This window comes from Neoarius graeffei, chromosome 26 (assembly GCF_027579695.1).
Source record: "Neoarius graeffei isolate fNeoGra1 chromosome 26, fNeoGra1.pri, whole genome shotgun sequence".
NCBI classification, from domain to species: domain Eukaryota; kingdom Metazoa; phylum Chordata; class Actinopteri; order Siluriformes; family Ariidae; genus Neoarius; species Neoarius graeffei.
In genome coordinates this window covers 44,185,066-44,200,152 of record NC_083594.1, presented here as the reverse complement: position 1 = coordinate 44,200,152, position 15,087 = coordinate 44,185,066, and the positions used below count along the sequence as shown (strand labels likewise).

The following is a 15,087-nucleotide window of genomic DNA, read 5'->3' as shown; positions in this document are numbered from 1 at the left end:
CTATTATTTTGAACACAACTGTATGTACACACACACACATTCCTTTCTACCTAGGACTGATTTAGAGCCTCCAATCTACCTAGCGCCATATTTTTGAACAGCTGGAAGAAACCGGAGAACCCAGAAGAAATTCGGGGCCACTTTATACTTGCTTTCAGAAGTCGTAAACCTGGTCAGATATTTGCTACCAGGTTTTCTCAACAAACTTACTACCATACTGACTGAAAGTAAAAATAAAGTTTTTTTTTTTTTTGGGGGGGGGGATTTTACATTAATCTTGGTTACATATGAATGCTTTGTCTTGAGCCACATCTTTCAATCTGTGTCGTGTATAATGAATGAAGCATTTTTAGATGCATGCACCTTTCACTACATTCCCTATTCTTGATCAGTCTAAATGATCTAGATCCTTGGTTCTCAAAAAAGTGGGTTATTGGGATCATCCTGGATCCTTGTGCTAGTTAGTGGGGTTTCAGTTTTCAATTAAATTAGTGGTTTTAAAAAGGTGATAACCTTACATGATTAGAATCATTTATTATTCAGTGCTTAAATCAACTGAAATGTTTAATAGCCAAAATGTTATTGTACACATTAATGACCATAATACTTGAATTATATTATGTAAATTTAATTTTTTGCTTTTAATTACATTTTTAACTGTTTATTTTTTAGTTAAAAAAGTCCCTGATTGTAAAGTTATGTACTGTTTTGTGCCGTGTAGGTTTCGCCCGTAGTCAGCTGGGATAGGCTCCAGCTTGCCTGCGACCCTGTAGAACAGGATAAAGCGGCTAGAGATAATGAGATGAGATTATTTGTCCATACTGTTTAGTAGTCTAGTATGCTCTTGCTTATTGTGGTGTATACAGTGGTGCTTGAAAGTTTGTGAACCCTTTAGAATTTTCTATATTTCTGCATAAATATGACCTAAAACATCATCAGATTTTCACACAAGTCCTAAAAGTAGATAAAGAGAACCCAGTTAAACAAATGAGACAAAAATATTATACTTGATCACTTATTTATTGAGGAAAGCGATCCAATATTACATATCTGTGAGTGGCAAAAGTATGTGAACCTCGAGGATTAGCAGTTAATTTGAAGGTGAAATTAGAGTCAGGTGTTTTCAATCAATGGGATGACAATCAGGTGTGAGTGGGCACCCTGTTTTATTTAAAGAACAGGGATCTATCAAAGTCTGATCTTCACAACACATGTTTGTGGAAGTGTATCATGGTACGAACAAAGGAGATTTCTGAGGACCTCAGAAAAAGCGTTGTTGATGCTCATCAGGCTGGAAAAGGTTACAAAACCATGTCTAAAGAGTTTGGACTCCACCAATCCACAGTCAGACAGACTGTGTACAAATGGAGGAAATTCAAGACCATTGTTACCCTCCCCAGGGGTGGTCGACCAACAAAGATCATTCCAAGAGCAAGGCATGTAATAGTCGGCGAGGTCACAAAGGACCCCAGGGTAACTTCTAAGCAACTGAAGGCCTCTCTCACATTGGCTAATGTTAATGTTCATGAGTCCACCATCAGGAGAACACTGAACAACAATGGTGTGCATGGCAGGGTTGCAAGGAGAAAGCCACTGCTTTCTAAAAAGAGCATTGCTGCTCGTCTGCAGTTTGCTAAAGATCACGTGGACAAGCCAGAAGGCTATTGGAAAAATGTTTTGTGGATGGATGAGACCAAAATAGAACTTTTTGGTTTAAATGAGAAGCGCTATGTTTGGAGAAAGGAAAACAGTACATTCCAGCATAAGAACCTTATCCCATCTGTGAAACATGGTGGTGGTAGTATCATGGTTTGGGCCTGTTTCGCTGCATCTGGGCCAGGACGGCTTGCCATCATTGATGGAACAATGAATTCTGAATTATAGCAGCGAATTCTAAAGGAAAATGTCAGGACATCTGTCTGTGAACTGAATCTCAAGAGAAGGTGGGTCATGCAGCAAGACAACGACCCTAAGCACACAAGTCATTCTACCAAAGAATGGTTGAAGAAGAATAAAGTTAATGTTTTGGAATGGCCAAGTCAAAGTCCTGACCTTAATCCAATGGAAATGTTGTGGAAGGACCTGAAGCGAGCAGTTCATGTGAGGAAACCCACCAACATCCCAGAGTTGAAGCTGTTCTGTACGGAGGAATGGGCTAAAATTCCTCCAAGCCGGTGTGCAGGACTGATCATCAATTACCGCAAACGTTTAGTTGCAGTTATTGCTGCACAAGGGGGTCACACCAGATACTGAAAGCAAAGGCTCACATACTTTTGCCACTCACAGATATGTAATATTGGATTATTTTCCTCAATAAATAAATGACCAAGTATAATATTTTTGTCTCATTTGTTTAACTGGGTTCTCTTTATCTACTTTTAGGACTTGTGTGAAAATCTGATGATGTTTTAGGTCATATTTATGCAGAAATATAGACAATTCTAAAGGGTTCACAAACTTTCAAGCACTACTGTATTATTTGTCCATACTGTTTAGTAGTCTAGTATGCTCTAGAGGCTTATTGTGGTGTATATTATTTGTCCGTACTGTTTAGTAATCTAGTATGCTGAGTGCTTATTGTGGTGTATATTATTTGTACATACTGTCTAGTAGTCTAGTATGCTCGAGAGTGCTTATTGTGGTGTATATTATTTTGTCCTTACTGTTTTGTAGTCTAGTATGCTCTAGAGTGCTTATTGTGGTGTATATTATTTGTCCATACTGTTTAGTAGTCTAGTATGCTCTAGAGTGCTTATTGTGGTGTATATTATTTCCACATACTGTTTAGTAGTCTAGTATGTGCTTATTATGGTGTATATTGTTTGTCCATACTGTTTAGTAGTCTAGTATGTTGTAGAGTGCATATTATGGTGTATATTATTTGTCCATACTGTTTAGTAATCTAGTATGCTGAGTGCTTATTGTGGTGTATATTACTTGTACATACTGTCTAGTCTAGTATGCTCTAGAGTGCTTATTGTGGTGTATATTATTTGTCCATACTGTTTAGTAATCTAGTGTGCTGAGTGCTTATTGTGGTGTATATTACTTGTACATACTGTCTAGTAGTCTAGTATGCTCTAGAGTGCTTATTGTGGTGTATATTATTTTGTCCTTACTGTTTTGTAGTCTAGTATGCTCTAGAGTGCTTATTGTGGTGTATATTATTTGTCCATACTGTTTAGTAGTCTAGTATGCTCTAGAGTGCTTATTGTGGTGTATATTATTTCCACATACTGTTTAGTAGTCTAGTATGTGCTTATTATGGTATATATTGTTTGTCCATACTGTTTAGTAGTCTAGTATGTTGTAGAGTGCATATTATGGTGTATATTATTTGTCCATACTGTTTAGTAATCTAGTATGCTGAGTGCTTATTGTGGTGTATATTACTTGTACATACTGTCTAGTAGTCTAGTATGCTCTAGACTCTAGAGCATACTAGACTACTAGACAGTATGTACAAGTAATATACACAATAAGTTGACTACTAAACAGTATGGACAAACAATATACACCATAATAAGCACATACCAGACTACTAAACAGTATGTGGAAATAATATACACCACAATAAGCACTCTAGAGCATACTAGACTACTAAACAGTATGGACAAATAATATACACCACAATAAGCACTCTAGAGCATACTAGACTACAAAACAGTAAGGGCAAAATAATATACACCACAATAAGCACTCTAGAGCATACTAGACTACAAAACAGTAAGGACAAAATAATATACACCACAATAAGCACTCTAGAGCATACTAGACTACTAGACAGTATGTACAAGTAATATACACCACAATAAGCACTCAGCATACTAGATTACTAAACAGTATGGACAAACAATATACACCATAATAAGCACATACTAAACTACTAAACAGTATGTGGAAATAATATACACCACAATAAGCACTCTAGAGCATACTAGACTACTAAACAGTATGCTTATTGTGGTGTATATTATTTGTCCATACTGTTTAGTAGTCTAGTATGCTCTAGAGTGCTTATTGTGGTGTATATTATTTCCACATACTGTTTAGTAGTCTAGTATGTGCTTATTATGGTGTATATTGTTTGTCCATACTGTTTAGTAGTCTAGTATGTTGTAGAGTGCATATTATGGTGTATATTATTTGTCCATACTGTTTAGTAATCTAGTATGCTGAGTGCTTATTGTGGTGTATATTACTTGTACATACTGTCTAGTAGTCTAGTATGCTCTAGAGTGCTTATTGTGGTGTATATTATTTGTCCATACTGTTTTGTAGTCTAGTATGCTCTAGAGTGCTTATTGTGGTGTATATTATTTGTCCATACTGTTTAGTAGTCTAGTATGCTCTAGAGTGCTTATTGTGGTGTATATTATTTCCACATACTGTTTAGTAGTCTAGTATGTGCTTATTATGGTGTATATTGTTTGTCCATACTGTTTAGTAGTCTAGTATGTTGTAGAGTGCATATTATGGTGTATATTATTTGTCCATACTGTTTAGTAATCTAGTATGCTGAGTGCTTATTGTGGTGTATATTATTTGTACATACTGTCTAGTAGTCTAGTATGCTCTAGAGGGCTTATTATTATGTGTCCGTACTGTTTAGTACGGTAGTATGCTGTAGAGGGCTTATTGTGGTGTATGTATTTGTCCATACTGTTTAGTACAGTAGGATGCAGCATTGCCTGTATGGTTGGTACTGTTCTTACATACTATTTAGTAGGCTCGTGGCCGGTCCACGCTTTCTGACGCCCGCTCGCTTCCTGCCTGCGTCATCACTAATGTAAAGCTAGCAGCCTCCTGTCAGTGCGCCGCTGTGCACAGAGTCTGAGGAGAAACAATGACGGGCTGAACAAGTTTTCCGAAATATTACTCCATGCTCGGTCTTGGAGCTATTTCGTGACAAGGTTATTAATCTGGGTACTGAGGGGAAAAGGCTGGCGGTGTTATTGTGCTGTTTAGCTTTACTAAGCTATGCTAGCTGTGCCTTGGTAGATTGCTAGCCTCAAGCTAACAATGCACGAGAGAACATCATAAAAGCGTCAAAAAGCGGTGCACCGGGTAAACAAACAAACAAAAAGTTAACGCTTTTGTGTGTGATTTTATTTCCACCTGCAAACTTGGAAGAATAGAAGTTGTCCTTTTTTTTGTTGTTGTTCATCTGCTTGCACATCTTGACTGTAAATTTATCTTAAATATTGTTTTGCAGCATCACTGATGCGTTTTTTTTCTCAGTTCATGATGATTTTGTTTTGGACACCTTGTGGGGATTGTATGAAATGTCACTGACCGGAAGCTTGATCCAGAGGGAGCTCCTTCTATTCATGATCTGCTCCAAATTATGTCTCGTCAAGATCTTGTTGTTTTTGTACCATAGACAGTGCATGAATTTCAGCCGTGTAACTCAGTGAGTTCTCATCTCTTTCTGTCCAGCTGTAACACCATGAATTTTGTCCGGCTCGTGTGCCGCCACAAGACTGCCCTGGTGCTCGGTGTCTTGTGCTTCTTTGCCACCGTCCTCCTCTTCCTCGCCAAGTGCACCTCAGAGACGTTAAAACCTCCTGACTCGCCTGGCTCTGCACCGCACACCCGACCCCGACCCAGGCGTCCGGCTTCACCTTCTGACACCAAGGAGATCTCCGCTTTCCTGGTGGTCCTCATCACTACAGGTCCAAAATACACAGAGCGACGCAGCATCATTCGCAGCACTTGGCTCTCCAAAACTGACCCTGATGTGCTTGCTTTGTTCGCCATTGGCACCGAGGGCTTGCCGTCCGAGGACATGCGGAATCTAGAGGCGGAGCAGACACGTTACGGAGACCTCCTTATCTTACCTGAACTCCGTGACTCCTATGAGAACCTGACGCTGAAGCTGATTCACGCCTACTCATGGCTCGATCAGAAACTGGACTTCAAGTTCGTCCTGAAGGCTGACGACGATACGTTTGCCCGTCTGGATCTGCTCAGGGAAGAGCTGAAGAGTAAGGACCCCAGACGCCTTTACTGGGGCTTTTTCTCTGGCCGAGGCCGTGTGAAAACAGCCGGGAAGTGGAGAGAGAGTGCCTGGGAGTTGTGTGACTATTACATACCGTACGCTTTAGGCGGTGGCTACGTTCTCTCTGCAGACCTAGTGCGCTATGTTCACCTGAACTCTGCTTACCTGAAGACGTGGCAGAGCGAGGACGTCTCTCTGGGCGCCTGGCTCGCACCCGTCGATGTGAAACGGCTGCACGACCCACGCTTCGATACCGAGTATAAGTCGAGGGGGTGCAGCAATAAGTATTTGGTCACGCACAAGCAGAGTCTGGAGGACATGCTCGAGAAGCACCAGACGCTCCAGAGGGACGGACATCTGTGCAAGGAGGAAGTGAAGCTCCGCCTGTCATATATTTATGACTGGAACGTTCCACCATCACAGTGCTGCCAGCGCAAAGACGGTATCCCTTGACTTCCTTGATCTTGTCGCGCACGTTCAGTGTTATTTATTTATTTGTGGTTTGAACTGGACCAGCCAGCAGATTACCTGGACTTACCTGGAGTCCGCTTCTGTAGCTTTGGGGAGCGCTTTTAAAATCCAGGTGTGAATATGGCAGTGCTCGACGCCGACTGGATTTGCAGAGACAACTCAAAATGGACAACAAGCATTGTGGATAAGAAAAAAAAAAGGCCTACATTTATGTAATATGTATTATTTATTTGGATTGCACCAATGCCATGAGCAAGACATTATTTGTGCAGAAATAACCGGAACAACAGATGTCAGAAAGCTCAGCAGTATAAAAGTGACAACAGAAATGGATTCACAAATTTGAATATTTCAGCTGCTGTATACCTTCTTTCTCCCCTCCATCTCTTTTCTTAATTTAATGGGTTTTAACAGACAAGATGAATCTCACGTCACTAATATTATCTCTATTTCAGCTAGCTCTGTCCCTAAAATACTGTAGCAGGCAGGACTATGTACGTTCGATGTTTTCCCAGTGTACTGTATTAATAACACACTCAAATGTTACTACTGAACCACAGATTATACCTCCATGTTATTTTATCAAATGTTTTTGTTACCCAGTGCATTTGATCACGTTATTTTATTATAATAAAATTCTAATGAAATTCCACCTCTGCTGATTTGAACCTCTGTTAAGGAACTTTTACAATAAAGAAGTTTTCTTAATCAGATCTATGACGATTGCGAGCAAAGTCCAAATGATTGGGATCAATTCACGACACACGGACATGTCTCAGGTTGTCCTTTATGTGCACGAACTCGGGTACGTTCTGCAGATCATCTTGTCTCTTCTGTTCCTCCAGTTCATACTGAGGAAAGAGCATAATCACAGATTAGTCCATTATTGGGCAAAAGCTTCTATTTGAGTGCTATCTATGATCACATTGAAGATGCAGTTTGGATCAAAAACTGTAGGGTTTTAGTAAATAATCAACTTGTGGTTCAATATGTTGATTTGATTTAAAGTGAACCTTCATCTGGAATTTCCTTAAGTGTCAGGACCTGGAACAGTAAAAATATTGACTGAGTAAGCTCTCGTACGCTTGGATTCAGTGAGAAGTCTTCGTACCATGAGTAATCTCTGTCGTCTCTTGCTCAGTTCCTGCTCCAGATCACTGAGGGGTTTCTGAGCCTGTTCTCTCTCCCTCTGCTGTGCCAGCCTCCTCTGCTCCATCACCCTCTGCAGCTCACACTTCTCAGCAGGCAACAGCCCCCTGCAAACTCAGCACATCATCGCACAAGAAGAATAACTTTTCATCAAGCTTTCTAAAAAAGTTCTTAAAACAAGTAGCGTCATTAAAAAAAAAAAAAATTGGCAAAAAAACATATATGGGTATGATGGGGCGGCACGGTGGTGTAGTGGTTAGCACTGTCCCCTCACAGCAAGAAGGTCCTGGGTTCGGGCCCAGTGGCCGACGAGGGCCTTTCTATGTGGAGTTTGCATGTTCTCCCCGTGTCTGTGTGGGTTTCCTCCGGGTGCTCCGTTTTCCTCTACAGTCCAAATACATGCAGGCTAATTGGTAGCTCTAAATTGACCGTAGGTGTGAATGTGAGTGTGAATGGTTGTCTATGTGTCAGCCCTGCGATGACCTGGTGACTTGTCCAGGGTGTACCCCACTTCTCGCCCATAGTCAATTGGGATAGGCTGCGACCCTGTAGGACAGGATAAGCGGCTACAGATAACGGATGGATGGATGGGTATGACGGTTAGGTGTCCGCAAGCTTTTGGCCATATAGTGTAGGTGCAGTTCAATGCTTAAAAGCAGTTAAACTGAGCCTAATGGCGTATTCACACCTACGTTGTTTGGTCCGGACCAAACGAACCAAATTTCCCTTGGTCCGGACCTTTTGGGTTGGTCTGAATACAAACCACCGAACTCTGGTCCGGACCAAACAAGCGGACCGAGACCGAGCTGCAAGGTCGGACTCAGTCTGGACCAAAGGAACCCTGGTGCAGATCTTTTGGAGGTGTGAAAGCAGACCGGACCTAATCCGACAGTTTTGCTTTTTTGTACCTCGGGAGCTTCTGTCGTTTGTCGAGCATTATGGGAAACAGAGTCTTGGCGCTCCACCGCAAAGTGCAAACACTGTTTCGGTTGTCAAGGGAACCTTACAACAGTTGTTCAGTCATTCAGACCAGTGGTAGGCTAGACTACAGAGTACAAAAAATGAGTAGGGGGCAAACGTGGGCCGAGGAAGAAACACGTACCCTTGTGGATATATGGGCAGATGTCCACATATCTGAGCTTTTGGAGAGAACACACAAAAATGCCGACATGTTTGCTGTATTCAGTGAGAAAATGAAGGAGAAGGGGTTCACGCGCTCCCCAGAACAATGTCGGCTAAAAGTGAAGAAACTCCGTCAGACCTACATTAAAATCAGGGACATTCTTTCAAAAAGTGGCGGTACTAGCGACGCAAAAAAGAAATTCATCTACTGCGTGAAGAGCCAGAACTGTCACAACATGATGTGCGCTCATCAGCGCTATCCTCCGTAGCCGCCTTGCCCTTTGTCGTCGTCGTTGATAAATTACTTGTACAACAGCATAGTAATCGCACAATTGTGAAAACAGTAAAAACTGGAAAAAACATATAGCTTTGATGACATTAAAAAGAATAACAGCACGGAAAGCCTCCATGACTACTTTTGAACTTAACGCTTTGTGCGCGTGTCGTCTCTGACCAATAGCTGAACGACCTCAGGGCGCGTGGCTTTGTTGACAGATTTTGGTCCGCTTACTAAAATGTACAGTGTGAAAGCGAACCGCACCAAAATGAAAAAATAAAAAAAACATTTGGTTTGGACCAAAGCAAGTGAACTATCGAACTATTCTGGTCTGAATACACCCTAAGATAAGATTCATACACACCAGTGTATCTTTGCGGTCACTTGGAAGCCAATTCATACAGAAAGCTTTGCTCAAGTGGTTCTGTGTGCCCATGTTCAATCACTTCAATTTCTGTAATGTTTAGATCCTCACCAGCTTGAGAATTGGTTCATTAAAGGTAACCTATTACACCCCTTTTTCACATGCTGACACTGTCCCCTGGGGTCAAAATGAAATGTCTGTGACATGCTTTGGTCAAAATACCACAAGGATAAAACACCACAGCGTCCTTCTTACCCTGTCTAAACAGCTCTGATCAAAACGGCCGATTTGAGTCTATGTTCCTTTAAATGATAATGAGCCACTGCTCACCCCACCCCCTCTTCCGCCAGCCAATCAGGTAGCGCTTTTGTCATGAATATTCATTTAGAAAGGCAGTTCTCAAGCCATGACTGGAGATGCTCAGATGAAGAGGTGGTATAATCCTTAATGAGCTCTGCTTATGACACAGAAATGAGAGCCAAATCTGAAGGGCTTGTTGAAGCTCATGTTTTCTGAAATTGGCAGAACAAAAGAAGCGGACCGGGTGTCTTGTTTCAGAGTTTATGAGTTGCCAGGCACTCTAGATACCCAAATGTACTGTATGTGCACAAGCACTGACAAGGTGAGTTTTTCATAACATGTCCCCTTTAAAGGAAAAGGCAACTTTTGTACAAAACCAGGTGTGTAATAGGAGAAAAACATATACGTAATCAATTCCGTTAATTATTTCCATTATATATCGAACATGAAAAAATATTTTTAACTTTGAAATCATGAATTGACACGAGGAGTCGAAGTTGGAGGAGTCAGCCATTTTGAGATTGTGGGCAACTATAAACCAATCAGAATCTTTCGTTAATGCGCCTCCCTCTGATCTGTGACATCACTGGGCCCATGAAAACAGTTTTTACAAGCAGATCACTGTGATTAGGAGTCCCGGCGGGTGGCTTGTATTCGATTCGTTTATATCCCGACCTTGTCAGCTGTCAGATTTATGTTCATGGACCCGGTAAGCTGGTAAATAATATATATTTTTTTCCTTTACCAAATTCTAACAGAAAACGAGAGCGCCCGAAAGGGAAAACCGAGCCGAGCCGCTTCACGCATGTGCAGTAGGCTTGGTAGGACAAATCCAAATAGGAGTCATTCAGGATTCAGCCATGTTTTTGCTCCGTGTTTTTACTCAACCAAAGTTATACAGTATTATGAGCTTTAAGTTGCATAAATAAAACCATTTGGTGAAACTTTGAAGAAGCGATTGTACTGGTTTTTTACCTTATTACCATGAAGCACTGAAGAGTTCTTTTCAGTGGTGGGCCGCATGACGTCACGCAGTAGATCAATATGGCGGAACGCATCTTCGCTGAGCTCAGCGCAAGCCCATATTATTAAAAGTTAAAAGATACTGTTACGCGGTCTGTTCTTTCTCTATAAATTCCATGATCGATTACTTTATATATTTATCTATCTATTTGTGGTGATTTTGTACAAAAGTTGCCTTTTCCTTTAAAGAAGTTGTTGTATTCAATATGCTATAAACTCACTGGCCACCTTAATAGGAACTTATTCTTGATTCTAAGATTCCTGTTCTTGGCTGCAGGACTGGAACCCAATGTGGTCTTCTGCTGTTGCATGCTGAGATGCTTTTCTGCTCACTACGGTTGTAAAGAGTAATTAAATGAGTTACTATATCCTTTCTGGCAGCTCGAATCAATCTGTCCATTTTCCTCAGACCTCTCTTATCAACAAGGTGTTTGTTTCCACCCACAGAACTGTCACTCCTCTCATCTCATTATCTCTAGCCGCTTTATCCTGTTCTACAGGGTCGCAGGCAAGCTGGAGCCTATCCCAGCTGACTACGGGCGAAAGGCAGGGTACACCCTGGACAAGTCGCCAGGTCATCACAGGGCTGACACATAGACACAGACAACCATTCACACTCACATTCACACCTACGGTCAATTTAGAGTCACCAGTTAGCCTAACCTGCATGTCTTTGGACTGTGGAGGAAACCCACGCGGACACGGGGAGAACATGCAAACTCCGCACGTAAAGGCCCTTGCCGGCCACGGGGCTCAAACCAGGACCTTCTTGCTGTGAGGCGACAGTGCTAACCACTACACCACCGTGCCGCCCAGAACTGTCACTCACTCAACTAAATGTTTTTTTTTGTTGCTTTTCGCACCATTCTGTGAGACTGCTGTGTGTGTGAAAACCCCAGGAGATCAGCAGTTTCTGAAATACTCAAACCAGTCCAGCTGGCTCAAACCAACACCCATGCCACAGTGAAAGAAAGCAAGTCACACTTTGAGATCACAATTTTTTCCCATTCTGATGTTTGAAGTGAACATTAACTGAAGCGCTTGATTGGTATCTGCATGATTTGATGCATTGTGCTGCTGTCAAAGGATTGGCTGATTAGAAAACTGCATAAGGCAGCACGGTGGTGTAGTGGTTAGCACTGTCGCCTCACAGAAGGAAGGTTCTGTGCTCGAGTCCAGTGGCCGACAGGGGCCTTTCTGTGTGGAGTTTGCATGTTCTCTCCGTGTCTGATACCCCTTTTCCACCAAATCAGTTCCAGGGCTGGTTCGGGGCCAGTGCTGGTGCTGGTTCACAACTCGTTCAACTCGCGAGCCAGCTGAGAACCAGTTTGCTTTTCCATAGCTCGCAGTGCTAAGAGGAGACATGTCATTACATCGCTGTATACGTCAGTTACTTTGCTACGTTTGCATAAACCTTAGCGCGAATATCGAAGCAAAAACAACACGGAAGCAGCAGCGGCAGCAACAACAACAACAATAATAATGGATGACTTCGCATTTGTACAGCTGCTGCTTCTCGTCGCTTAAAAATGGCGATTTTTCGCGGTCTTGTTATTGTTGTTGGTCTTAACAACTCCGCCCCCCCGCTGACGTAAGCGGTTCTTTCCTCTGGCCCAGCAGAGAGTTGGTGCTAGCCTGGAACCAGTTTTTCTGGCCCCAGAGCCAGTTCTTTGCCAGTGGAAACAGAAAACCCGGTTCCAAACTAAGCACTGGCCCCGAACCAGCCCTGGAACTGCTTTGGTGGAAAAGAGGCATGAGTGGGTTTCCTCCAGGTGCTCTGTTTTCCCCCCACAGTCCAAAGACATGCAGGTTAGGCTAATTGGTGGTTCTAAATTGACCGTGAGTGTGAATGGTTGTTTGTTTCTATGTGTCAGCCCTGTGATGATCTGGCGACTTGTCCAGGGTGTACCCCGCCTCTCGCACATAGTTAGCTGGGATAGGCTCCAGTTTACCCGCAACCATACACAGAATAAGCGGTTATGGATAATGGTTGGATGGATGGAATAAAATGTCTCAGTTTCAACATTTGATATATTGTCTTTGCACTATTATTCTAAAATTAAATATAGGGTTTCCATGATTTGCAAATCATCACATTATGTTTTTATTTATGTTTTACACATTGTCCAAACTTTTTTGGAATTGGGGTTGTGTTTAGCAGTCGATCGGAAACACAAGCCAGCTTCCTAAATGATAAGCTGTTTGGCTTTGCTCTCCCTCAGGGATGCGTAAGTGTTGTAGTCAGGCTCACTGGCTAATTTCTCCACAGCTAAAGCAGCTCAGACAGGCTATTCGCTTCACCCCAGATTAGAAGTCATGCCCTGGTGAAGAGGCCATCCCTTATAGTTATATGTTCTGAGGATTTAGGCAGGTCAACAAAACACCAGATCAGACCTTCTTAGTTAATCTTCCTTATCAAATCACTGATCTACACAAGAGCCTCAAATATATACTATATCCTGCCTCAAAGTGTCTACAAGAAATGCTGAATATATGCGATAAAAGTGGCTAGAGATAATGAGATGAGATGAGATTTTGCAAAGCCAAGAACATTTAACAGTTATTCCATGAAATCAGGTCGTAAATAAGCTGATAGCCGATGAGGCGCGTAGCTCCGAGTTGACTATAAGCCATGTACAACGAATTGAGTGGAATAACTGTTTTATTCTATCCACATTCACTGGGTTTTGAGAAACAGGGCATTTTTTATTTTTATTTTTTGCAAATTCATTAAATAAAAACTTTGTACAAAACATCCGACAAAATTATTTCCGCTTACAATGTAAACAAACCAGCGAAATGACAGGAACAATTTGTGAAAAATGCTATAATAATAATTCTTGAAAAATATAAAAGATACATTCTTATCATCAAATACTTTTATTCCATATTTTGTTGCTTTTTTGGGGTTTTGTTTTCGAGTCAAGTTTTTATTTCGTCCTCGGTTGGTTCAGCAACACGCGCCGCCATTTTGTTTTTCTCTACTCACAGTATATGAGTTGATGTCCTAGTAGTAGTGTAGCCAATCAGAGTGCGCGACTGCTCATATCTAGTGAATGTGGATAGAATAAAATGAAGTATATATTGTACATAATATAACTGTTTCAGTATATTAATTTGACACAGTGTAATACCTCTAATGTGGGGCATGCATTTATTAATAAAATAAACATTGCTTAACAGTGTATCATAAGGACTGATGGAGATCCGAATATGACACTTTATAATAGTATGTACAGTATATTAATGTTTAGTGGATATTAAAACTATTAGCTCACCATCTCTGGCTGACCCGAAGTTCTCGGTGCAGCATTCGGTGGCTTGGCGACTCTAGAACAGGGTTCAACAGTTTCTTCGGCCGAATCAGATGATCCTGATTTTCCATTATCTGCTGCTGAGCTACAGTTTCAGACCTGGAGTTTTCTAACATTAAAAAAATAAATCAATAAATAAATTCAAATCGATGGTTAATTCATCTATATCTTAATTTATTGGTGTTGTTAAAGTTGTCAGTGAATTTAGATAGAATTTAAAGCTAAAAAAATACCTGCATGATAATTTCTCTCTATACTTCTTGGTGAAACCATCTTCAGATGGGGGACAGAAAATAAAAACTTCATATTAATTTCAAAAGGCAAATTACTCCTGCGTAAGTTTTCTATCCAGAAATTAATCTACTGTTTCCTTTTACCTTGAATGTGAAGCTTGTTTATAAAGCCTGACTAAAGCAATGGTTCTTTAGTCAACTTTTTGGAGCCAAACTATAAAATAAATTCCACAGACCCCCACAGTATAGATTTATTCCATGAAAATTATTAACATTTAAAAAATATATATATATATTCTTTGGAACCAGAGAATGTTTATTCCTGATGTTTCCATTGAGGTCTGAGTTGACTTTGGTGCTTGGACCCCTAAATATAATAACTTTGGTAATTAGACATTGTGATTTCCCCCGCGGTAACACAAAAACTATGCAGTAATAACACAAATCAATAGGATACCATGTAATATTTCAATTATATACAAAGTCTGAGACCACATTGAAAATCTGGGATTTCTTTCCCAACTTAAAACTGAAAATAAACAGTTTTAGAATTGAATTTTTTTTTTTACATTTTTGAACCAAAGAAAGGAAAAAGTCTATCTCGGTTATTCACTTTACAAGCTTCTGCATGATATCTAAGGTCCCTATTTAAACAAATTTGTGATATGAACTACATTAATTACTTTGTACAAAAGATCAGATTTTCCACGAGTTTTATCCTTTCCTTAGAAACACGTGTCCAGACTCTAACCCTAGATCTCACAAGGATCATCAGGTTTTGTGCAAATTTGTGGAGTCCATGCCAGTTCAAGTGAACATTGTCATTAAAGTTG

General features: G+C 40.9%; 2 protein-coding genes across 2 annotated transcripts; one reads left to right on the top strand and one right to left on the bottom strand.

Annotated features, from left to right (window-relative positions):
• Positions 1-4,787: 4,787 nt before the first annotated feature.
• On the top strand, positions 4,788-7,124 carry b3galt6 (UDP-Gal:betaGal beta 1,3-galactosyltransferase polypeptide 6). The gene has a single exon (XM_060910636.1). It carries the CDS (start codon positions 5,450-5,452, stop codon positions 6,452-6,454), a length of 1,005 nt encoding a protein of 334 aa, XP_060766619.1. The 5' UTR covers positions 4,788-5,449; the 3' UTR covers positions 6,455-7,124.
• On the bottom strand, positions 6,758-14,294 carry si:ch211-160o17.6 (protein FAM107B). Its single transcript, XM_060910201.1, has 4 exons — positions 14,255-14,294; positions 13,986-14,130; positions 7,584-7,728; positions 6,758-7,323 (listed from the first exon to the last, which is right to left on the bottom strand). Exons 1-4 carry the CDS (start codon positions 14,292-14,294, stop codon positions 7,228-7,230), a joined length of 426 nt encoding a protein of 141 aa, XP_060766184.1. The 3' UTR covers positions 6,758-7,227.
• Positions 14,295-15,087: the final 793 nt, after the last annotated feature.

Excerpts from the sequence above, each read along its gene's own strand:
- si:ch211-160o17.6 (XM_060910201.1), bottom strand. The coding sequence starts at position 14,294 with ATGGTTTCACCAAGAAGTATAGAGAGAAATTATCATGCAG. Across the intron at positions 14,131-14,254 it reads AGAGAGAAATTATCATGCAG|AAAACTCCAGGTCTGAAACT; the intron begins GTATTTTTTTAG and ends TTTTAATGTTAG. Across the intron at positions 7,324-7,583 it reads GACGACAGAGATTACTCATG|TATGAACTGGAGGAACAGAA; the intron begins GTACGAAGACTT and ends CTCTTTCCTCAG.
- b3galt6 (XM_060910636.1), top strand. The coding sequence starts at position 5,450 with ATGAATTTTGTCCGGCTCGTGTGCCGCCACAAGACTGCCCTGGTGCTC.